This window comes from Sceloporus undulatus, chromosome 7 (genome assembly GCF_019175285.1).
Source record: "Sceloporus undulatus isolate JIND9_A2432 ecotype Alabama chromosome 7, SceUnd_v1.1, whole genome shotgun sequence".
Lineage (NCBI taxonomy): Eukaryota > Metazoa > Chordata > Lepidosauria > Squamata > Phrynosomatidae > Sceloporus > Sceloporus undulatus.
In genome coordinates, this window is record NC_056528.1 from 14,752,290 (window position 1) to 14,776,625 (window position 24,336).

At 43.1% G+C, this 24,336-nt stretch overlaps 1 protein-coding gene across 2 annotated transcripts in view; it reads left to right on the plus strand.

Moving 5' to 3' along the window:
* Window positions 1-24,336, plus strand: part of ASTN2 (astrotactin 2) — a 320,421-nt gene that overhangs the window by 52,919 nt on the left and 243,166 nt on the right. For both annotated transcript variants that reach the window (XM_042479280.1, XM_042479282.1), the window contains exon 2: window positions 13,215-13,402. In XM_042479280.1, the coding sequence (XP_042335214.1) occupies window positions 13,215-13,402 (188 nt within the window). The remainder of the gene's footprint in view (window positions 1-13,214; window positions 13,403-24,336) is intronic.

Below are 24,336 nucleotides of genomic sequence, written 5' to 3' on the forward strand. Positions count from 1 at the left end.
CATGACAAACCACCTCTGAAGAAACCTTGCCAAGAAAACCCCTTAGGGTCACCATTAGTCGGAAATGACTTGAAGGCGCACAACACACACAGCATGGCTTAAGGAGCCAAAAACTTCACCTCAGTATGGATGCCGCCCCATATTCATAGAATTGGTGTTTGGTAGAAGTGTTTCTCAGCATTAGATTTGTCTAAAGCAGACATGGAGTTTGGTTCGCTTGCTGGGATCCGGAGGAGCTTCCCATTTTCACGTCTGGTTTATTGGCGTGTTGTCATTGCACTGAGTTAATCGGAGATGGTGCACAAAAGGACCTACTATCTAGTTAATTATTTTTTTTGGTTAATTGTGTCCCTATGAAACTATATGGAAATCTTACTCCATTGATTTCAGTAGTGACAGTTTAAAGCACAATTAAAATTGCGTCTTTTAAAATCTGTGGTTAATGAATTGATTTATCTCAGTGATTTTCATCCTTATCGTCAGAGCGCTCGGTTTTGGCTTTGTCAAGAGCGGCAGGAAGGATCATATGGAAAGGCTGAGAGAGGCAAAATGTGTGGTTTTCCAAGAGATGGGTAAATGTTTTTTCTGGGATGCTATCTGATGACTCTGGAAGAAGAAGAATAGAGTGCTGGGTTAACCTAGAAAAACTCTTTAAGATTGGCGTCCAGATTTGGACTAATGGCCTTCATCACCCATACATAGTCATTGAGTTCCTTGGAGGAAAGGTGGCACAAAAATATAACACATTAATAGTGAGAGCGAGACAAAAGACAAAGGTTATAGACAATATGGAAGACAAACCAACAACCAAAGCAAGCCTAGAAGATAGAGATGAACAACAGGAAGACAAAAAGAGCCCCAAAGGTAGGAGGAATACAAGGTACGAAGGTTAATACCCCAATAAAAGCATCACTAGATGGACTTAATTTACTTACTGCCTTTATTTATTTCCCAAAGCCAGGGATGCTCATTCTGTATGCACTCGCAACACAACATTTATTTGCTTAAGATTCCCTATTTTACAAGCAGATGGGTGCTGACAAGCCGGAAAGTCAAATCAAATCGCATTAGACCTTCCATTACCCATCATCTCACAACAAGATTATGGCATCAAGGGACAGGGATAAAAAGAAGCACCATAAATAAGCTGGGAGAAAGAGAAAGGGGTATGGTTTCACTATTGCATTTTAGGTAAATTTGCAAAACACTGTTTAAAATTTAATTGGATGCCTTGTAAATACATCCCCCCCCCCATTTCAGTTTGCAATGTTCTTCTAAGTTTTTTGTTACAGAACTTTATTATGATTGCAACAGAATGTTTTCTAATGGAATTTGTGTTAATGGCGGAGGCTTAATGTTGGCCATTTGTAAGCTGCCTTGTGTGCTGTGTAGCAAAAAAGGTAGCACCAGATTCCAGTAAAGACATATACATGCCCATTACTGTGCAAATAGCTAGGTATACAAGCTGCTAAAAAGGAGACCATTTGTGGAGCGAAAGGAAGGTCAGGATCTCTTGGAAGGTATCTGTGAGGTCTGCAGAAATTCCCTATGCATTTCTGACTCCTGTTGTTTAAGGAGCCCTGGTGGCACAGTGGTTAAATGCCTGTACTGCAGCCATTCACTCGAAACCACAAGGTTGCGAGTTCAAGACCAGCAAAAGGGCCCAAGCTCAACTCAGGCTTGCATCCTTCCGAGGTCGCTAAAATGAGTACCCAGACTGTTGGGGGCAAATTAGCTTACTTGCTAATTAGCTTACTTGCTGTTCACTGCTATGATCCTTGGAATAGCGGTATATAAATAAAACAAATTATTATTATTATTATTATTATTATTATTATTATTATTATTATTATTATATACAACTAAAGCTAGGATTATCAAAGCCATTGTTTTCCTCATCGCCATGTATGGAAGCAAATGTTGGTCAGTAATAAAGCTGATAGGAAGAATATCAACTCATTTGAGATGTGGTGCTGGAAAAGAGTGCTGAGGATGGGTGGCCAAAAAGACAAGCAAATGGGTCCAAGAACAGATTAAGCCTGGAATCTCCTTGGAAGCCAAGATGATCAACTGAGGCTGCCATACTTTGGCCACATCATGAGAAGGTAGGACTCATTAGAAAAGACAATAATGCTTGGAAAGGTAGAAGGTATAGAGAGAGGGGAAGATCATAAACCAGATGGATAGAGAAGTCAAGGGTCTGGATTTGCAGGATTTAAGCAGAACAGTAGAGGATGGAGGGTCTTGGAGATGTCTCATCCAGAGGGTCACCATGAATTGGAGCTAAGGGCAGATAGCACCAACAACACAACAATGCATTTGAACATTGGTGTTACAGGCCAGTAGTGCTCCAACAACCACACCACAGTGGCTCTCTGATGCACAGTGAAGTTTCTCTTGGAGGGATTTATGGCTTCTCAGTCCCCTCTCATCCCTCCATGGTGCGCTCTTAGACCTTTCAGATGGGGTCTAGAAAGCCATATTTCATCTCTCTCCCCGCTCCTGTTGTGCTGAACCCGCCATGTGATTTTGTTAATGGTCGTCTTCTTTTAAAAATAAATATTCCACTGCAGAGCCTTCTACTGATTTTTTTTTTCTTTACCGGATGAAAGTCTCTGGTCAATGGGAACCTTTGCAGATAAATAAAAATGGGATTGGATGGCTTGGAAATTGAAAGTCAAAAGGGCCCTGTAAATAATTTTAGAGTGCCTCCGGCAACCTGCTCAAACACCGGCATTATAAATAAGGGTAATGTACTAGAGACTGAATTACAATCAAGGCAGCCGTAAGACGGTGGAATGTGGGCCCGGCGCATTTGAAGTCTATAGAGCTGGATTATGATCTGTAGGCAGCGTAGCGTGAGAAATCAATAACCACTCACTCAAGCAAGGGCCAAGGAGATGGTAATTATAAAAGCGGGTGGATGGAGGGGGGATGCAGAATTGTAAATGCCAGTTTATGAGGGTGGCGTGTCGGTTGCATGATACTTACTAGCAGAGTCACATCTTGGGGCTCTATTTGTGTATGTGCCACAGGAGAAGAAAAGCAAACCTTTCAGGACTTTGTGACTGCAAAATGTATGGTTGCCCATGTCCATGTTGTCCATTTTTGCCAACGTTTGGTGGCAGTATTGCAGTTTGCTGACATAGCCAATGGAGTGGGTTCTTTTTTAAAAATGAAATGAACCCTGCCCTGAGTTGTTTTCAACAAGGTTAAAATAAAGGGGTTTTCAGAGTTTGTTCTCAAGAGCCTGGCTTAGGCAATGAAAGGGGCATTTAGAGAACCAACCAGAGAGAACGGGGAAGACTAGAAACAAACACCTTTAAAAACACTAGGTTGGTTAGTATCATAATGTGTCTAGTGTGCCAGGAAACCATTGTTTCTTCAACTCACTGTTGATAGGCTGGAGTTTGTGCATATATTCCAGCTCTGCTGTTTTGCTTTCCAATCCTCCTTTGTTGTTTCTGTTGTTGTGGCGGTTGCAGTTGTTCAGCGACAAGGTCCAAGATGCAATGCCTGTGAAGACTGAAATGTTAGTAGTGTTGGCTCTCTATATCCTCATATTGTTGATCCATGGATTCAACCATATTATTGAAAATATTTCTTAAAAACTACATTCCCAATAGCAAATTTGGATTTTCCCATTGGATATAAGGGGCACCATTTTGCTATGCCATGGTATTTAATGGGACTCAACCATCCACATATTTTCCAATCCACGGAGGGTCCTGGAACTCAACCGTAGCGGATTCCAAGGGCTGAGAAGTTGGAGACATCTATGCGGACAGCATGGAGTCCTTCTGTTTCACTTCTTGTCTGCAAAGAAGGTCCTCATTGTCTAATAGCCAGACATGTTCCTAACTACAAAGCTGCAATGCTCATTCCAGGATGAGGGGTTTGCCTGTGTGTGTCTCTGAGAGAGAGAGAGAGAAAGGAAAAGAGAGAGAAAACTCATTATAGAGCAATTGCCCGCTCTAGGCTACTTGCAATATCAGTTTTTTTATTCATGAACATTATAAAAAATATATGCTCACCGGCTTCATGCACAATTGCGCTTGGAGAGGGGGGAAAGCAATACATTGTCTTGGTGAGAGGCGTGGAAAAGCTTCCAGGCTTCGGCGAAGGGATGATGATGAGTGAGATGCCGCGACGGTTGCACTCCTTGTCCTTTAGGACTTCTCTCAACACTTTCTCCAACTCTTCCACTCCATTTGTATCATTTACGTCGATCTCATCCAGATTCTCCCCCAACTTTCTTTTCCGAATCTCATTTTGCAAAACTTGGTAATCTTATGGGGAAAAGGAGGAGAGCCCAAGGTGCGCTCCGCTATTCTCACACAAGGGAGGTATTACCGAGAAGATGCGCCCTGAGCAGAATCTCTTGTTTTAATAATGACCTTGAGGAGTTAAATATAAAATACAATAAGCATGGCAGATTAGAAAGAACAAGCCAATTAAAAACAAAACATGCGCTGCAAAGCGACAGATAAGGATGGCCTGCAACCTTGACAGTAATGGAGGAATACTAACGTGATGATTTTTTGCAGGGACTATTTTAAGAGCTGGCTCCTGTTTTTGGCAAAAGGAGGAAGGTGAAAAGGCTATCGGTGCTTTTCTTTTTGGTCGCTTTCAGTAAAACAACTTAAGGATTGAAAGAGGAGGAGAAACCCTACCCAGCTTGCCTGCAGCCGGGAGGCATGGAGCAACATTTCTCTGACTTTAATATCTGCTGTTTCATTTTATATTCATCATGTCAGCATAATCTGCCTTTATGGGAATAGTCTTGGTTCCCGACCAAATGTATTTAAGCCCTCCTTTTTGCTTTTAAGTTTGATTGTAATGCGACGTGAAGATTTCAATGAAATGTTTATATTTAAGGATTGCGGAGATGGCAGAGAGAAAATGGAATTACAAAATCAATCGGGAGGCATCTTGCTCTGGTGTGCGTCTGTCTCTTGCTCTTGCCTTGTCTCCCTGACCTTTCTTCTGAGCAGACAGCTGAACAGCTGGCTGGAAACTACATGAGAGTTCTGTTTTTCTTCCTCCAAATGCATAGATGTGTAGAATCACGATGGGCTTCTTGGGCAAATATTTCCTTAGGCTTCCAAGTTACTTGGAAAGGATTTATTGCCTCCCTCCTTTAGGGGCCAGAAGAAGTCTATTTAGGTGGATCAGCATTGCTGGAAGATACCAGTTCTTAATCAATCAAAGATACAATTCAAATTCCATCCGCTCAGTATTTACAGCACTTCGGGCCAAGCATTTCGGGAAGGTGAGAGAGGAAACCCTCTTGTTTTCTGAGACATCTCCTCCAGTTCATAATGTAGCCATGCATAGGCTTACTGTACATGCACTTGACTCTGTTATGTGTTATTGGTGACCCACCATGGAATGATGAGACTAGCGACAAGGAACTGGGTTAACAAGGGCCACTTTATTGAGCTCACTGGGATTTGTGGTCCTGGGAGACCACAAGACAGGGAGAAACCTGATGAAGTCTCTGAAGATGCCAGCCACAGATTCTGGTGAAACGTCAGGAATAAACTCTTCTAGAACATGGCCACAAAACCCGGAAAACCCACAAAAAACTACTGATGAAGTCTCTTTGTGAGATATTGAGATATTTAGCCTTCTGTGTTGGAGAGTCTTATGCCACAACAACCTATGAATCGCAGAATTCTATAGCACTGAGCCATGGCAGTTGAAGTTTGATCAAACCAGGTTATTTCTGCAATGTGGACGCAGCCTTAGTCTGAGAGCCACCTGAGTTATCCAGAGGAGAAGGTAGGAGAGTCCTCAGGGGAGGTGAAGGTTTTGGCATTTGGCACAAACCCAGTTCCTTCCCTATAGACAAAATGAGTGGCTGCCCAAACACAGCTGGGGAACGCCATCTTGAAATACGGTCTGCAGGTTGAGTTGGCTTTATAAGCCTGGGCCTTTTTCCCATTTGGTTCGCTGGGAACAAACTTTGTTTCTCTCTCAGCCTGCCTCTACTTTGAGATAGGACCCTGTGATTTAAGATCCTTGACTCTGGTTTGTTACTACTCCCACTCAGACTCTGTTTTGATTTACTGCTTCTGACCTTAGACTGTTTGTTATCAGAAACCGTTTGTTCCTTTGGCTACGGTGGGCCTTTGGTATCCACTGGGGTTGGGTTCTAGGACCCTCCTGTGGATACCAAAATCCATGGATTCTCAAGTCCCATTGAATACAATGGCATAGCGAAATTATATAAAATGGCAAAAACAAGATTTGATTTTGGGATTTATACTGAAATACACTTTGGTGATCTGCGTTCTGTTGCAGAGTAAGAGCAGGACTGGAGGTCCATGGATTGGTGCCAGCATCTCTGAGCCATTGAGTGCCAGTCCCTAGTGAGTTTTTAGGAACGAAAGAATGGACTCTAGTCACTGATAAATTGGAGGGGGGGAGAGAATAATTGTCAGACATCTAGGGATCACTTGATAGTTCAGTTTCTGTCACTGGGTTTAAGATCCAGACTTTGGGATACCGCTCTTCTGAGCCACTTTCCATGATGATGTGTATTTCCCTTTTCTCTCAACCATCTTAAAAATACAGACGTTGTTTACACTACTTTCTATACACCCCATAAAAAGGTGGGTTATTTTAATTTTTTTATTGTAGCTTGTCAAGTCTCTTTAGTGCTTTTTCAATGTTTTGCCGCGGAAGGTTATGGACTGTTTTTATACCGCCGGGGCTAAAATAAACACACACGTATTTTTTCCAAAGAGGAAATAATGAAAAGCAAAGTTGTGCCGAGCTTTGCTGGGGGAGCCAGGTTTGACCCCTCCGTCTCGAGCTCTTTCGCTTCTCGTGGCTTTCTCATATTTTGCACAGCTGTGTAGGAGGCCAGGAAATCGCTTTTCCAACAGGTCAGACCTCCAGGGGAGCCTATTGTGTCCTCCGATGTGGTTTCTATGAGCAATCTTATTTTTTCGGCTGGAAAAAGAATGGGCTTAATTCATGCCTTCCCAACTGGAAAATATAACGAAGAGAACCTAATGGACCATTTGGCAAAAAGTGATGGAGAGGAAACTATTCAAGAGCTGGGTTCTGGGATAAAGTTGAGGGATAAGGTTGGGTTTATTATATACAGGAATAAGATTGTCGGATAAGATGAACTGAGCCAAACATCTCCAAAACTATTGGGAGCTGTAATCCAAAGCACCCAGAAGAGACCAGGTTGAGGAAGACTGAGCTAAACAATGCATTGTCTTAATATCTGAATTTGATCCATTGAGGCCAAGAAGACCCACCTATACATGTAACCATAGTTCAAAATGCTCAGTTATAGTTAGTACTGAATTCTTGTGTATCAAGATATTCAGTTTTTGACTTCTGACTACAGATGTAGTTGGTGTTGTACCAGTCATGATTTTATATGCATATATGCTTTAATGTACTTGTCGCTGTACTTTTTTGTTCATTTTGTTTCTCTCTGATCTCACTGTGAGCAATTCTTCCTCTGTCCTGAACATGTGTATCTCTCTCTCTCTCTCTCTCTCTCTTTCTGTGTGTGTGTGTGTGTGTGTGTGTGTGTGTGTATATATATATATCTTTAACTCAGAATAAGGCTTCATGCAGCTGAGGCAGCAGACTGTGTTCGATGAAAACATGGGCCATTATAAATTGTTAGTCTTGTTAACAATTTGCTTCTCTGTTGTCGCAGTTGCGGGCGGTTTGTGAAATACAGTTTGCGCTTTGTCTTGTTAATATGACTAAATTGTAGTCATGGCTGTTCCTTTCCCTTATGAAACTGCTGGCCTCTTGGAAGCGAATGATGATATGAAATGGAGAATTGAGCCGAGGAGAAGCCAAAAACAGACCATCCGCTCTGCTCTGCCTTTTCTAGCCCTGGAAGCTAAAACAATCATGTGGGCTTTAAACTCAGCTTAGCTTAGACTCTGTCTTTGAGCTGTGCATCTTGAACAAATGTTTGTCCTGATTTGTCTTGAAAATCTCAGTTGATAATATCTGAGTTAAACTTATTTGAACCAATGCATTTTTGACTGATATGAATCATCTGGGATATTTGATCAGAAACCAATAAGTAATAGCTAGTATACACAAGTCTTTGCAACCTAGGGCTGCTTTGTTGCACGACGGAAGTGTGAAGAGCATGCAAAAGTTTGCCTTGACCTGCTTTGATAGTCTGGTTATCAGAACCCACTTTTCTTTTTATTCTACAAAGAAGTCGGAGTTGAATTCTGGCATTCAGCATTTTTAAAGGCAGGAAAGTCATAATATGGCATGCATTGATCTTAAGGATTTGTGCTGAGTGGCTCTGATGAGCCCTCTCCTTTTCCCTCCTCTCTCAAACCATGTTTCTAAATATTTTAAAGGAATTAATTTCTTCTCAAGTGTTGCCATTCGGTGGAAAGACTAGAATGAGCACCAAAGACCATGATCTCCGTTGGTTGCAATTTATTTTAAGGATTCACTCTCACCCACCATTCCTTTTATGCTACCTCCCTCCTTCTCTTCCTCTCCATCTCTCCTTCTTCCACTCCTCCTTTCCTTCTTCTTCTTCTATCTCTCTCTCTCACACAGAGGTATATTCTCCCGTCACCTCATTCCTCTCCTTTTCATCCATTGTATCATTTAATTCCACCTTCTTCCAAAGGTTCAGCCACCACCATTCCCAAGAACCTTCTAAAGTCACCCAATAAATTTCAACGGTTGGCACGAAAATTGACCTTGGTCCTCGATCCATTTTTTCGGCCATTGTGTCAGGCTTTCCTTTCTGTCTGCCCTGAAACCATGACCCAGCCAGATCTTTCTCGTCTGCGTTGTTCCTGCACCACTTGCAAGTTTTCCATAATTTGTACACAATATTGGCGTCGACGGTTGACCACGATCAGGATTAATATTTAATGCTTGTCGAGCATCACTCGCATCCCAGGCGCTGTACAGAAGGCAGCGGTAATGCAGTCTTTGTCCAGAGGGTTTTACAGTCTACATTAAAAACTATGAAACAGGGAGAGAAGGAGAGTGGAGGGGGTTGAAATGAGACGGGTGAGTTGAATGATAGCCAGTAGACATGCTGGAGTCTAGAAATGGCGATGTTTGGGAATGACTTTCAAAACAGGGGGCAGGTCAAGAAGGGGTTGGATGAATGGCAACAATTTTCAATAGGCAGGATCTCAATTTATCTTTGGGGCAGATGATACTGGTGCTTTTGGCCTTGATACCTGACCCCATGCTTTTTTGAACGGTTTGCTGGTGTTTCAATCTGATGAGAAGCAAAGTTTGTGCAAAACAGAGGAATATAGCAATAGCATTTGCATTTCTATGCCGCGTATCAGTGAACTCAGCAGGTTTACAGTCCATAAACCTATTGCCCCCAACAAGTTGGATATTCATTTTACCGACCTACGAAACGATGGAAGGCTGCGTCAACCTTGGAGCCCTGGGATCGAACTCACAACCTTGTGGCTGTGGCATTGGCTTTTAACCACTGTGCTACCAGCGGAAAGAGTAATCTTGAGCCTAATGAAGTTTTCCCTCACCTCCATTGATGGAACTGGAGACTGATCTGCATTGCAGAATGGATGAGATTTGACATCACTTTAACTGCCATAACTCCATAATATGGAATGCTGGGGTTTGTAGTTTGGTGAGCTGTTGAGCTTTGTCTGCCAGATTGCTCTGGTGCCACAACAAATTACACATCCCACCATTCCCTAGCAATTTAAACCAATGTCAAATGGCATTATTTCTGCAGTGCAGATTAGACCTTTCGGGGTGAAATGTCCTGCATGGTTTCGAAGTTTAGCTCAAGTAATAAGACTTGAAGTGTGTAGGAAGAGACTCGAAGGCACGCAACCTTCAAGGGGTGAGGAGAAGGAGAAGGTCTCTTTGTGTTGGGTAAAGCTTCTCAGGCTACCTATGTGTTGTTGTTGTTGTTGTTGTTGATGATGATGATGATGATGTGGGTCTTCAAGTCAATTCTGACTTATGGCAACCCCAGAGTTACCCCATTACAGGGTCTTACTGGCAAATTGGTTCAAAGGGGCTTTGCCATTGCCATCCTCTGAGGCCGAGAGAGTGTGACGTGTCCAAAGTCACCAGTGGGTTTTCATGGCCAAGTGAAGATTCAAACCCTGGTCTCCAGAGGCATAGTTCATAGTCCTCTGGTTACAATAGTTTTATTTCTTTGCTGGAAGCTTGTCAATGGCCACGACTTTCAGCAACATTGGTGCTGAAAGTCTAAATTGGAGCCAAAATATATAATAATAATACAAAAGGTCAGGTCAAACAAATAATTGGGCAGCAGTGTTGTTTTCCTTTGCAAAGTCTTTCATTTTCATCATTTTTAGTGTGTATATCATGACTGAAAGTCCCAGGAGGATCTCAGAAGAGCTGATGAAAGATCCTCCCAATACTTTCGAGGAGAATATCAGGAACAGAAATAATATGCTGTCCATATTTATTATTTATCAACATTTATATCCACTCCTCATTAGGCCTGATCTCAGGGCAAGAGACAGCAATCTAAATAAAAACAGGCATGTATAATTTAAAAACAATGCGCCAGAACTTTAAAAAAGCTTGCCGGGAAAAAGAAGAAGAAGAAAAGTAATCATTTGGCAACATTGCATAGAAATTAATGGGGCTTAGAGATCATTTTGCAGCTTCTGAGAAGCCTTAGTAGATGGACTATGACTCTAGAAACCAGTTTGACTCCCAGTTCAGCCATGAAACCTACTTCGAGACTTTGGGCAAGTCAGCTTTTGGGGAAGGCTATGGCAAACCTCCTCTGAACAAATCTTGCTGAGGAAACCCCATGATAGGGTTGCCATAGGTTGGAAACGACTTGAAGGCACACAACACACATAACAGACACCATGTGCTAGTCTCAGACCGTGACAGAGGTAGTCACAATCCTCTCTGGCCAGCAATGAGACACCCCATAGTCTTAGACCGAGATCTCCTTCCAACGCACGGTCAGAACATGAATCTTAAAGCTGGTGAAGGGGCAAAACTTTCCAGCATACGAAGCACAGCTCTTGCGGAGGAATGAAGGCATATGACCTCCATTCCAATGACCACAACATAAAGCTTCGTTCCCCAGGTGTCTCAAAATATTCAGCTATGACCATTAGACAAAAAACTCGTGTGTGCTCTGCTTGTCGCTGGGTAGATAATAAGTGCCCTGGGCCACTAACTGTCCTTGTTGGGGATTCAGGTGGCAATGCCTTTGTCTTGGATATGTCAATAGAATAATTAGCAAAGTGCTGAGTAAGGCAGTTTAGGATAATGACTTAACCTTGTCTCCGTCAAGGGGGAAAACAGCCAGGTTTTCATTTGCAAACAGGGGAGGAAGGAGTAAGTCTGATGGACAGGTAAGCTAAGCCCCATGCACTGGGTTTCACATCGGAGATGGGGGTCTGCCTTGCATGCCCATATCTGTTCCACCAGCTTAAAATCGTGACAGCTAGAGTTGCAAAATCTTTTCTCTCTTTGCAAAAATAGGGAATCTGTTCCAGAGGAGCCGCACTGGCAGAGAATGGACTTAGGAGGAGGAGAAAGCCTCTGTTGTGCAAAGAAGGATGCTTGGACTCTTAGATCAGTCTTTTGAAGTTTGGAGTTTGGGTGATTTTTGCAAGAACTGGTGCTGCAAACCTGAATTGTGAAGCCGCCATCAACCCCTTTTAAGAGTCGCAAAGACTCTGGGCCACTGCTTGTCTACTCATTTTCCTAAGCATCTTTCAGAAATGGTTATCTGAGCTGCTTTTTTGCATTGGCACATAAGGAGATTGGGGTTTTATTTTCTGGCACTGGCCACGTCTTTAGCCATTTTAATTAGATATCATTGGCTGCATAGAGAGTGCTTCTTTTAATCGCCGGAATAATCTAAAATAATCCGGGGTGTATGTTTGTTTTGACGCAACCGAAAATTAGAGCAATGTAACCAGGGTTGCAAACCCAGCTGGAATTCTGTTCTGAGAACAACAACAACAAAATAACCCAGATGTAATGAGCAACTTGCTTCTCAGCATTCCTGATTTATAGCCTGTGCTTTGGTTCAGAGGTAACCAAAATCCATGATATTCTCCAAGGTAAATAAGATGGGTAAACAAGGTAAATAAGAGATGATCCTCTGCGGTCCCCATTCCTCCCTTTTTCCAAGCTGAAAGGAAGAGACCAGAACCACCCATTTCCTATTTCTAACAGACCACACTTCCCCCTGCTGTCCAGATTCAGGAAACTGTGATGTATGTAAACTTTAAGGAGAATGAACAGATTGGCGAAACCAAAATTTGAACCTCTTTGCTCTGACTGCAATGTAAACAAGACACTGTTTGCTGTAGTTTCTTTAAAATTAGAAGCCCATGTTTCCAGGCTTCTTGGAGCGGCAAAAGAGGGTGGAGGTTAAAAGATGTTGGGAGCCTTAGGTTTGGTCAGGCACCTGGAAGTTATAGTTTCCTGTGAGATATGAACCTGGTCATAGTTTATCCCTGAAAGTGGCTGTTAGGGCTGTTCCAGATCAATTGGATGATGTTCTTGCAAATGATCTCTGGTACAGCAATGAAAAGCAGGAATAAGAAGTCCTTGGTCTGCCTGGCTTCAGGCAAGTGAGCCTGGGTTCCCAACCTTTGGTCCGCCACCATTTGTTTTGGACTTCAGGTCCCAGATGCTCTAGCCAACTTAGCCAATAGTCAGGAATTATGGCAGCTGAAGTCCAAAAATCTGGATGACCAAAGGTGGGGAAACATTGGTTTGAGCATTGATCTATGATTCTGGAGAGCAGAATCTGAATGCATGCTCAGCCATGGAAACCCATTGGGTAACCTTGGGCAAGTCACACTCTCTCAGCCTCAGGGGAAGGCAATGGCGAACCTCCTCTGAACTAATCTTGCCAAGAAAACCCCAAGATAGCTTCTCCTTAGGGTCACCATAAGTCAGAAATGACTTGAAGGCACTCAACTAACAACTGGTCTGCTGTAAGGATGTTTACAATTGCAACATCAGTATCCATGGCAAGTTGCAAAGGTGAGACTGAGAGGTCTTTTTCTCCAGGAGACTTGTAGTTTGAGTTGGACCATGTAGGAGAAAACAGAGAGAAGAGAAAGAAGAAAATAGAAGGACAAAGATAGATGCATGTCATGTATACTTTAGACTTGGTTGCTGGCAAGGAGGGTTGAAATACATTTTCAGTTATTTTTTCTTCAACTTTTCTCTTTTTGCAGAGATGTCAGGGACAGTCTCGGACATTTCCTTGGTGCACTGGAAGCAGCAGTGGCTGGAAAACGGCACCTTATATTTCCACGTTTCCATGAGCAGTGCCGAACAGCTGTCTCGAGCCACGCCGCCGACCCTGCAGGAACCATCTGAGATCGTCGAGGAGCAGATGCACATCCTTCACATCTCTGTCATGGTGAGTGACACCTCTGTTCCTTCTTTCTGCTCTGGATGGTGATCAAAATGGCCTCCCAGGTGCCAGCTTTCTGCATGACACCTCAAAGGCATCTGTTGCCTCTCCCTTTCCCCCATGTCTACTGATTCTCTTTCTGCAAACGAAACCTCACATCCCTGAGATCTGGGGAATCTCACGTTTGGAAAAGAAATATCAATTTGTCTTGAGTCTTGTGAACTCCAATGCTCTTTAAAAGCTCCAGGTTAGCCCTAAACTCTGAAATGCTCTATTGCCAAACTCCCCCTTTTAAATTGCCAGGAGCAGAAAAGTGTGGCCTGGAGGAGTTTGGAGGCATGTTCTCTCTCTAGGGCAGGAGATGACAAATGGGACAACTCCGACACGGCTTTTGTTGTCGACTGTCTCTTTTTGCTCAGGCGATGCGGATTGAAGGCTTTAATACTGTCAACAGTACACTTTTTCCCGTGAGATCCTCAGTCCTGGAAAGACAAGGCAAGGGGACAGTTGATGTCTTGATGCTTTTTCAAATTTGTACAGGTGTCAGCTGCATGTCGATTCTTGCTTGGAAAAAAGGTCTCCGTCGGTACCAACCAAAGCATTGTTGCTTGAAGGCTTTCATTGTTAATGCCTTTTGGAAAAAATATCCGTTTGCTACTGTGCAGACTTTTGGAAGTTGTGCGGAGAGGCTTCCAAAAGAGCAACTCCTGACCAGTCTTCATTGGAAAGAAGGCAACAGGGGGCAAGGCATGCAGACAAATGGCTGTGCTCCATTCACCTGTGGAAGCAGCACATAATAATAAGCAGCTTTGTATCTTTCCAAGCAGCAGTAATTCACCTCCGCATTAACTCCTACTGTCAATTGCTGCTGCTCTGTTGTCACAGTGACTAAAGTGCAAATTAAAGGACTGATGTTCCTTTTTTTGCTTTGCTTTTTGACAATTTTGTAATGAAGGGCAGTTTCTTTGTTTGTGTTGACTGCAAAGTTGGACAGAAAGTTCCCTTTGAATGCTTTTGGGTTTTTCCTTGGCTGTCAAGGGGTTAGTGGAGTCTGCTTTGGCTGTGTCCACACTGCGGAAATGCTCCAAGTTGACCCTGCTTTAACTGACATGGCTCCACGCAAAGGGATTTTGGAGTTTGTAGTTTTGTGAGACGTTTAGCCTTCTCTGTCAGAGAGAGCTCTGGGGCCACAACACATGACAGTTTTCTGAATTCAGTAGCATGGAGCTGTGACAGTTAAAGTGGTGTCAACCTGGATTATTCCTGCAGTGTGGATGCAGCCCTAATCCTAGTATTGGCAGCCAGAATTTTGGAGGGAGGTATTTCTTTGGCTATCTATGCCAACAATGCCCAAGCCACTATGGGCCCTTGAGGTATCTTCCAGCTCTATGATTCCATGATTCTGTGATGTACTTTGCAGTTGTTGTTGGGTTTGTTTGTTTTTAAATGCTCCTATTGGCATGGTCTTGTCTCTACCAATACCAGCATGGGATTACTGGTTTTAATGACCGCATAGCAAAAAGCCTGTGTGGCCATCAGTGAATGTATGGATTGTGTCATATTTGTGGGCAGCATAGAAGACTGGAGGTTCAGAAATGTTCAGAATGGCAGGGTGCGATTTAGAAAAGTCCTTGAAACCCTCCCAAAAGCAGTGCTATTCAAGAAGGTTGTTTCTGGACCGGTGCTGATCCTCAAGCCATTGGCTGCTGGTCCATGGAGCCATTCGAGGAAAGAGACAGTTGTGGCCAGTGGACATAGGTATAGTACCAGTCCCTAGCACATGGGTTGGGAGGGGAAATGCCAGTCCCCCACATCAGATAGCCTGCATAGCCCTCCCTAAAGATGTTTAAAGCATGTCTTAATTATAAATTGGTTTGAACGATGGACTGAGACACTGGAGACCAGGGTTCAATTCCCAGCTCAGCCATGAAGCCCACCTTGAGCAAGGCGCATGCTCTCAGACTCCTCATGGGAAGGCCATGGCAAACAAATCTCTCCATGAAAACCACAGGATAGGTTCTCCATCAGTCAGAAACAACTTGAAGGCACACACAGCAAAAAAGCAATTACAAATCAATATAATAAATCAGTGGCTAAAAATGCAAGCCGATGCAGAATGAAGACTTTGGCACATAGGGTTCATGATTAGTGTCATTTATTTTGAGCATGGAGTCTAGGCTGATTTTAAGTCATCAGTACAGGGGGGTCTGGTTTATGAAAATCGTTCAAACCAAATTATAATTAAGATAACCCTGGATATGGCAAGCGAGAAGATCCTTTGTTGTTGTTGTGTGCCTTCAAGTCGTTTCTGACTTAACGGTGAACCTATCATGGTGTTTTCTTGGCAATGCTTATTCAGAGGAGGTTTGCCATTGCCCTTCCGTGAGGCTGAGAGCATGCGACTTGCCCAGGGTCACCCAATGAGTTTATATGGCCAAGCTAGGATTCAAAGCATGGTCTCCAGAGTCCCAGTCCAATGCTCAAACCATTGCACCACAGATATCTTTAGCTCCTGCCTTTTTGAAGGTCTCAGAAGAACGAGAGAAATTTCATCTCTGAACGAAGACATTTGCAAAGCCTCCTCATTCAGCCAGCAGGAAAGTTTGACTTTCCCCAGAGTTACGGAAGCGTGTTTTGGGCTGAAGGACCCAGGCGTCAGATTGACTCTTCCCATCATCACCACCTGATTTGACGGAACCTGTGGGGAACATTGGAAGCCACTCTTAAGCAACCCGTTATCTCCAGAAACAAACCGTCTGAAGAAGAAGCCCTTAGCAAGGATTTGCAATGACTGGGAAGGATAATTAAGCAAGGGAATAATCGGAGCAGAGGGAAGGATGCTCCGCACGGTTGTTGTTTTTTTTGTTGGATTCAGCACTTTGCGCGGGAAGAATAATTAGTGGTTTTAAATGTTTTGACACAAGCAGCCCAAATCATCATCATAAATCATATCAGGCATATGCCCAGAACCTTGAAGTGACAGATGACAAACAGAGCCGTGACAGGTTGCTCCATCATGCAAAGGAAATCATTGAGTTAATGGAAGAATTATGGTTCCTCCAACCCTATTGTGGGGAAACGCTCCAATTCATCAAAGCCAAATGAACATTAATTGCAGCAAGGCTGCTTGAGATTTTTTTTATTATTATTATTTGGAGCGGCTGTGACCTTCATTGAATTTTAATCCAAAACAGATAAGATTTACTTCCACACGCGAGAGGAAACAACACAATTAAAACGCCAATGACAGCAAAGATTACGGTGCTGCAAGAAAAGGTGGGGAAGGGGGGGACTTTGCAGATGACAGGCGGCGTAATGACAAAAATATTGATTCCTTTGTACTCGGCGTCGCACAAATAAATAACAATCCCGACCCTTTGCATATTTGGGCTGCGTTTTCCCTTTTGTTCCCGAAAAGAAAATGTTCAGATGTTGAAAAGGAGGAGAGAAGGGGGCCACTGACAGTAATGGAGACGGAGCTGGCTTTAAATGTAGTAATTAATGTTATGTCTCATTGGGGGCAGATTAGAAGGAAACGCTCCTGGAGAAGAAACAAGGCGAGCATTAATTTTGTTATTAAAAGATGCTCCTGAACAGAGAGAGGCATCATATGTTAGGGAAAAAACCTGGAGCTGGGGAGCAATTGCACCTTAGGTTTTGGCTTTGCAAAATGGGGAGGAAAAAAGGATTCATGGTGGACCGACATGTACTTGTTTAACTCCTGTTACCAAAGGCATCGGGTCCTGTTTATGCGTTTGGGGAATTCGCAGGCTTCTGGTGCTGCTAGATATAACCTGGGTCCAAAACACACTGCAGAAATGATACACTTTGGGACTGCTTTAACTGCCCTGGCTCAATGCTAGAGAATTCTAGAAACTATAGTTTTGTGAGACATTTGGCCTTCTCTGTCGAAGAGCTCTGGTGTCACAATAAACTACCATTCCTTAAACTATCATTCCCAGGATTCCCTAGCACTGAACCAGGGCAGTTAAAGCAGTCTCAAACTGGATGCTTTCTGCAGTGTGTTTTGGACCTTGGTCTCTCACTCCTGAGTAGACTCTGTTTCAAGACAGTAGATGGCTGTGAAGTTCATTGGCTGACGGCGGCTGCATCTGCACTGCAGAAATAATCCAGTTTGAGACCACTTTCACTGCCATGGCTCAATGCAGTGGGATTCTGGGAACTGTAGTTCGGTGAGACAGTTAGTCTTCTCTACCAAAGAGTTCAGGTGCCTCACAAAATGACAAATCTCAGGATTCCAATCTATGGCCTGTTACAGACAGGCCAAAATAAAGCTGCTTCGACTGGAGTGCAGCTTTGGTGCAGCTTCCAGACTCTTAGGACTCATGTATCATTGAAATACCATACCTCCAAAGTGACTCGAAGCAGCTTTATTTTGGCCTGTCTGTAACAGGCCTATAAATACCTATTAAATGCCTGTTGTTCCTATTGAGCTATGACTCCAAAGATCAGGGTTCAAATTACCACTGGGCCGTGAAAACCCACTGGGCGACTTTGGTCGAGTCACACTCTCTCAGCCTCAGAGGATGTCCATGGTAAACCCTTTCCAAAGAGACCTGCCAAGAAAACCCTACAATAGGTTTGCCTCCGAGTTGCCATAAGTTGGAAACGACCAGAAGGCAAAACAACACACAAATACAACTATTTTTGCAGGATTGTGACTTGAACTGCTAGGGATTAGTTGTGTTCAAACACCTCCGTGTGTACCTAATATACTATACTTTCAATGAGTTTTTAATATAGGCTCAAAAGTAGAAAATGGAACTGTATTAACTTGAAAACTTGTAGCTCCTTGGAGGTAAAAATAATAATAATAAATGGAGTACTAATTGCTTTCCTCTCAAGTGTTACCAAGAGTAATTTAGGGCTTTGGAATAATGTTGTTGATTCTGGCGAGAACTGCGTCGCCTAATAGAAATCTTTGCTTCTAATGGGAAATAATCTACTGTAGAGGTGCGTTGCAGTTTCTAATCTACTGAACCTGAAACAAGCTCAGCTACTCCGGAATAAGCTGTTAGGACGACAGGGCACCCGTTTATTCTGGGTAGGCGAAGGATACTTTGCTTTCGAATCGAGGCCACCTCCAATTTAGCCCGTGGTCCATGCGCCGCCTTTAAAGCTGGGTCAACTTATTTGCTAACAAGCTCCGGATTGCTAGCGTTCACCCTTGGAAATAATTAACTGTCGGCCATCAATCATCGCCATGAAAAGAACCCGGGTGATTATAAGCAAAGTGGAAAATCGTTAATGAATGCAGCCTAATATTATGCATGGCATACTTTCACGGAAGTCCAAAGTTTCCAGATAGTTTCGTTCTATAATAGTTTACTTTTCTGTACCGTCGGACCCAGCGGGGTGCAGTGGATTGAACATTGGGCTCTGATGCCGGAGAGTAGGGTTCGAATCCCGACTCAGCCATGTAAACCCGTTTGATGATACTCTCTCGGCCTCAAATGGTGGCAATGGCAAACCCCCATTTTGAGTAAACTCACCAAGGAAACCCAACGATACGGCAAACCACCTTATGGTTTCTGAAGTTGGAAATGATTTAAAGGCACACAACAACAAGGAGTAGGATAGAAATAATAATAATAATAATAATAATAATAATAATATTGCCCCAAAGTTATGGAATGACCTGCCAGAAGAGATCCGTCTCATCATTGCAATCTTATTTTGTTGCAATCCCGCCTCGATCTGTAGGGAGAGGTGGGAAATATAAATAAATCATTATTATTATTATCATCAATATTATTAATAATAAATTAATATCTTCTAAATGTTTCTTCTTTGGGTAACAGCAAAGAAATGCACAGAAACATCCTTGCTATCTGCCTCACTGTCTCCAAACTCCCTTTTCTTGCAATGGAGCAGAGGCTTACATTTTGATCCTAAGTCATTGAGAAGGACCTGAAGAAGCAGCTTTATTTTCTTCTATTGCTTTTCCACCCCTGCAATATAGGAGAGGGTTTGTTACAATAAATCTTGGTGTTATCTCCCATTGACTTCTCCTTGGCTGCCCTTGGTGAGATCGAGCAAACCACAATAATTCTCCTGCCCCCTTCTCCCCGACTCCTTCCTTTATCTAGTTTGGCATCAAAATGGCGTTTTTCTTCTTTTTGCACCAGGAGTAAAGTAGATTCTACAGTATTGCATTGGGCAGAGCTTTTTAACAGAGAAGGATTGTTGCTCAGTGTTGCATACTATGCTTGCATAGCACCCCAATTTCATTCTCCCATTATCTTCAGATAGGACTAAAAGCCACAAAAAATACTCTATCGGTCAATTCAGATCAAGGATGGAGGACCAGGAGCCTTCAGATGTTGGATAAAGCTGATGGGAGCTGGAGTCCACTGATAACCATGGTGTCATTGATTTTCGTCCTCTGGCATAAGCAATGCCAATCTACTAGAGGCATGCGTGCCCTGCATCTCAGATTCCTATAGCAAAATGATCTTTCTGTATCTGCCCGCTTCTTGCGTCTTGACTGTAGTAGCGTTGTTGCGTGCCTCCGAGTCGTGTCCAAGTTATGGCGACTCTAAGGCAAAACTACCCCAGGGCTTTCTCAACACGTTTCTTCAGGGGTGGTTTTCCATTGCTGTTCTCTGAGGCTGAGAGAGTGTGACTTGCCCAAGGTCACCCAATGGGTTTACATGGCCGAGTCGGGATATGGTTCCTGATTACAGATTATATATAGACTTTTCTTCCTTTCCGATTCAGGGTCACTTGTTATTTTCCCCTCCTAGAAATAGATGGCTGACCTGAAGACACACATTGCGCACAAAGATAGTGTGTGAGCCTCCATTGCCATTATCATTGCTTCTCAGACATCTTCGCCATCTTCTCCAATGAACCAATTTCCTCCTTTGTGCCACGGCAATTTTCATCCTGGCGCAATGCATGTTGTGGGCGAGGGCTTTAAAAAACGGCTCCCACAAGCTTTGCCTTCTGCCTCTATTGCAGAAAACAAGATAATCTTCCTATCTTGTGAAGTGCACATGATGACTAGCATGTGTATATATATATATATATATATATAGTTACAAAAATCATTTTCTCTAAAGACTTAAAATGCTGAGAAAGCTTTGTCGCTCTTCATACATCTTACCCCAGAGACAGCCAACAGATCTATATAGATCTATATATTGGCCTAGATCCTTTTTGGAATTATTATTATTATTATTATTATTATTATTATTATTATTATTATTATTATTATATACAATTGGCCATCTGTATCCACAGATTTTTTTGGAGTAGTTTGGGTTAAGAATGCGCATTTGTGGTTCTTAAAATGTTTGCAGAGGAGCATTGTTTTTGCCTACCTTTGGCAAACGGCAGCATGGTCATTTGCATCCACTGGCATAAATTGCATGGCAGGACCTGCAAGGAATGCCCTGTTTGATATTGTGAGTCCTTACCGCCACCGTCATCTTGAAGGTGTTTCTGTTCCTGTAATAAACGCCGGCGATGGAGTAATTGGGTTCTCAAAGATGGGATTCGCATTTGCTGATAAGTGATTTGAAAATAGCTCTCCCTAATGATCCCCATTTGGAGACTGGCACAAAGCGACAACAGAAAACTTGCAGTTTGCTCATTTGGAGACGGATAACAATGGATAACATTCGATGATTTGCAGAAGATGGAAAACACTGGGTGGAAATCTACCATAGATGGCATGTATTGTTCGTGGTGTTTCAAGACTCCTGCCTTTCATGGACATTTTCTCTTCGGGGGCATAAAACAGGGAATTAGTAGAACATCATTTAAGATCCTTAATAGTATTTTGGAGCTCCATTGTTATATTGGGCAATATGCACAACATCAGTTCAACCAACAGTAAGCAAAGGATGAGCGAGAAAGACACTTTTGGGGGAAAGAAAACGGAGTGAAATTTTTTCCAATGGAAAAAAGTTTGCAAAACTTTTAATGATAGTAAAACGCCTTTGGTAAAACTCCATAACTGCTGTTGGGAGATTGTTAAGCTTTCCTATTTGGAATTAGAAGTGGTTTGAGCATTGGGCTATGATTCTGGGGACCATGGTTCGATTCCCAGCTCAGCCATGAAACCCATTGGGCCAGTCACACTCTCTCAGCCTCAGAGGAAGGCAATGCAAACCTCCTCTGAACAAATCTTGCCATGAAAACCCCATGATAGAGTCACCTTAGGGTCACCGTTAAATCGGAAACAACTTGAAGACACAGAATGCCAACATCAACAACACTTTGCTTACAAGTCCTGGGCCTCATTCCCACTATCTTTTAAACCAGATCACAATTTGGTTTGAACCAGTTCAAATGACCCTGGTTCCCACTTAAATTGAATCACTGAAGCAATTCAGCCATGCGCTAGACCCATTTAACCCACGTCGTTTTGACGCTGATGTTTTCCACATCTCTTTGGCTAAATCGATTCTGCACAAGTGTGAACCAGGTGCAGATCGGAATCGATTTAAATTCGCCCTTCGGCCGGCTGGAGCGGGTCCATGTTGAACCAATTCATTTGTGAATGGGAACCACAAGTGGGTTATTTTACAGGGAACAAATGCAATCGGGGCAAATGTAGTGGAAACCACGCTCAACTGTCGAACTGGTCCATAGATTCGGATTGCAAACCACTTTTTTTGCAAGTGGGAATGTGGCCCTGACTGAACCAGATGAAGACCCTTTATCACATTTCTTCCTCTCCCATGAGCATGTTTGGGCTCTGGATTGGCAAACAGTAAAACCACTTGTTTTTCAGGGTAGTCTATCCTCTGGATGAGTGTGAAACACCTGATGGCATTTCCCCCCATTTCTCTTTCTCTCTGGGGGAGAAACTGTTCCAGCAGCTTTAATTTCATCTTCTTCCCCACATCAAGCGTTGTGACAAACATCCTGGTCTAAAAGACGTGGCAGAAGTAGAGGGGAGCATAAATGGCAAGATAATGGACTTTGGGCTGCAGGGAGAAAATGTGATTTTTTAAAACAGCGGCAGAAACTGTGTCGAGCTTAAAACACCTCTTGGAAACGTATTTATTTATGCAGGGGCTTCTGTGGCTGGTAATTACTGTTTCTCTTTCTCTGTTTTTGCAGGGGCTGTCGGGAAGCGTTTTTATTATTTTTAAATTGCTTTTAAATTGTTTTGGGTGGACTTGCATATTGTTTTGTCTATGGGTTCCCCCCCCCCCCTTTAAATGTAAACTTCTGAGATCTTGTTATGTCAAGCGCACTATAAGCGCACACACTCCCCATGTGCAAATTCCCATATTTTTTAAAAACGGTTCATTTCGGTAAGTAAAGCAAAATGAAATGCTAACAGACCCAGGAGGGGGTGAAGCCTGTAGTTTATTCCTCTCCCGGCTGAACTAGTTTTGGTCTGTTCCCTGGGAGATTTATTCTAATAGACAAAGAAGCATGCTTTCTTGTTTCTTTTTTTGACCTCAAATGGTGTCGTGTTTGGAGCTTTAAAGTCACATTTATTTATTTATTTATTTATTTATTAAGCTATGCCTTGCCTGTTTTGTTCGGGGAGATCGAGATGAAGGTCACGGTTCTCTCCTTCCAAGCTTTATCTGCAGGAAAAGTCAGGCTGAGAGAAAGAGAATAACTATCACAAGGATATCCAAGGTTAGCAGAGGCTGTGAACCTGGATCTTCCAAATCCCAGTCCCACACTCTTTTAATGGCTAGACTGTACTGGTGCTATGGTACAGGTCTTTCTGTTTCTGGCTAACCTTGCTAACTTCATGTTGCTGTGTATTATAGATTGGAGAGGAATTGCTAGACAAGAAGTAGCGTCAAGCTTGCAAACAAAAATGAGGATAACCAAGTGTGCATTTTTGTTGTTGTTGTTATTAGTAACTGACCTCAAGTCAGCCCCAATTCATGGAGACCCTATGGATGAGACCTCTCCAAGACCCTCTGTCCTCCATTGCTCTGCTCAGGTCCTGCAAATCCATGCCCATGACCTTGCTATTTGAGTCCATCCATCTAGCATGCCGGCTACCTCTCTTTTGACATCCTTCCACCTTTCCTGGCATTATTGTCTTTTCCAATGAGTCCTGCCTTCTCATGATGTGGCCAAAATATGACAACCTCGGTTTGATCTTCTTAGCTTCCAGGGAGATTGAGACTAACTGAAAGAAGCCAGTAGTGTGAGCTTTGTAGACTTGAGCCTGCTTCCACAGGCTTGACCTGTTGAAGGACCCATTTATTTGTCTTTTTGGCTGTCTGTGGTATCTTCAGCACTCTTCTCCAGCACAATATCTCAGATGAATTGACCTTCTTCCTATCTGCCTTCTTCCTTGTCCAGCTCTCACATTTGTGCATGGTGAGGGAGAATATAATGGCTTGGAGAATCCTAACTCAGTTGTATGCCGTTGGTCTTTAGGAAGAGCCCTTTCAGGCAGAGAATGGATGGCCATCTGTTAGGAGTGCTTTGACTGAGAGTTCATGCATGCCAGGGGGTTGGATTGGATGGCCCTTATGATCTCTTTCAACATTATGATTCTATGATACTTCCAACTCTATGATTCTTGTTTTCTAATTTCTTGCATTAACTGCCTGCAAGTTGAGCTTGACCTATGGAGACCCTATGAATGAGAGATCTCCAGGACACTCCATCCTCAACAGCCAACTCCAACTTATGGCAACCCTATCATAAGCTTTTCTTGGCAAGATTTGTTCAGAGAAGGTTTGTCATGGCCTTCCTTTTAGGCTGAGAGAGTGAAAATGCAACAGCAAATGGATAACTAATAGCTGGTTGACCTTTCCCGATATTCCACATCTGCTGCCTGCGGCTGCCTCCACTCTTGACTCTGTGAAGCGGCTTTGAGGGAGAAGAGGTAAGTTCCCTGCAAAATGGAGCTGATCAACTTCCTTGGCTAGCCCTCTGTCCCGAACAGAAGCAGAGATACCCTTCAGCAGTTTGCAGCCTTT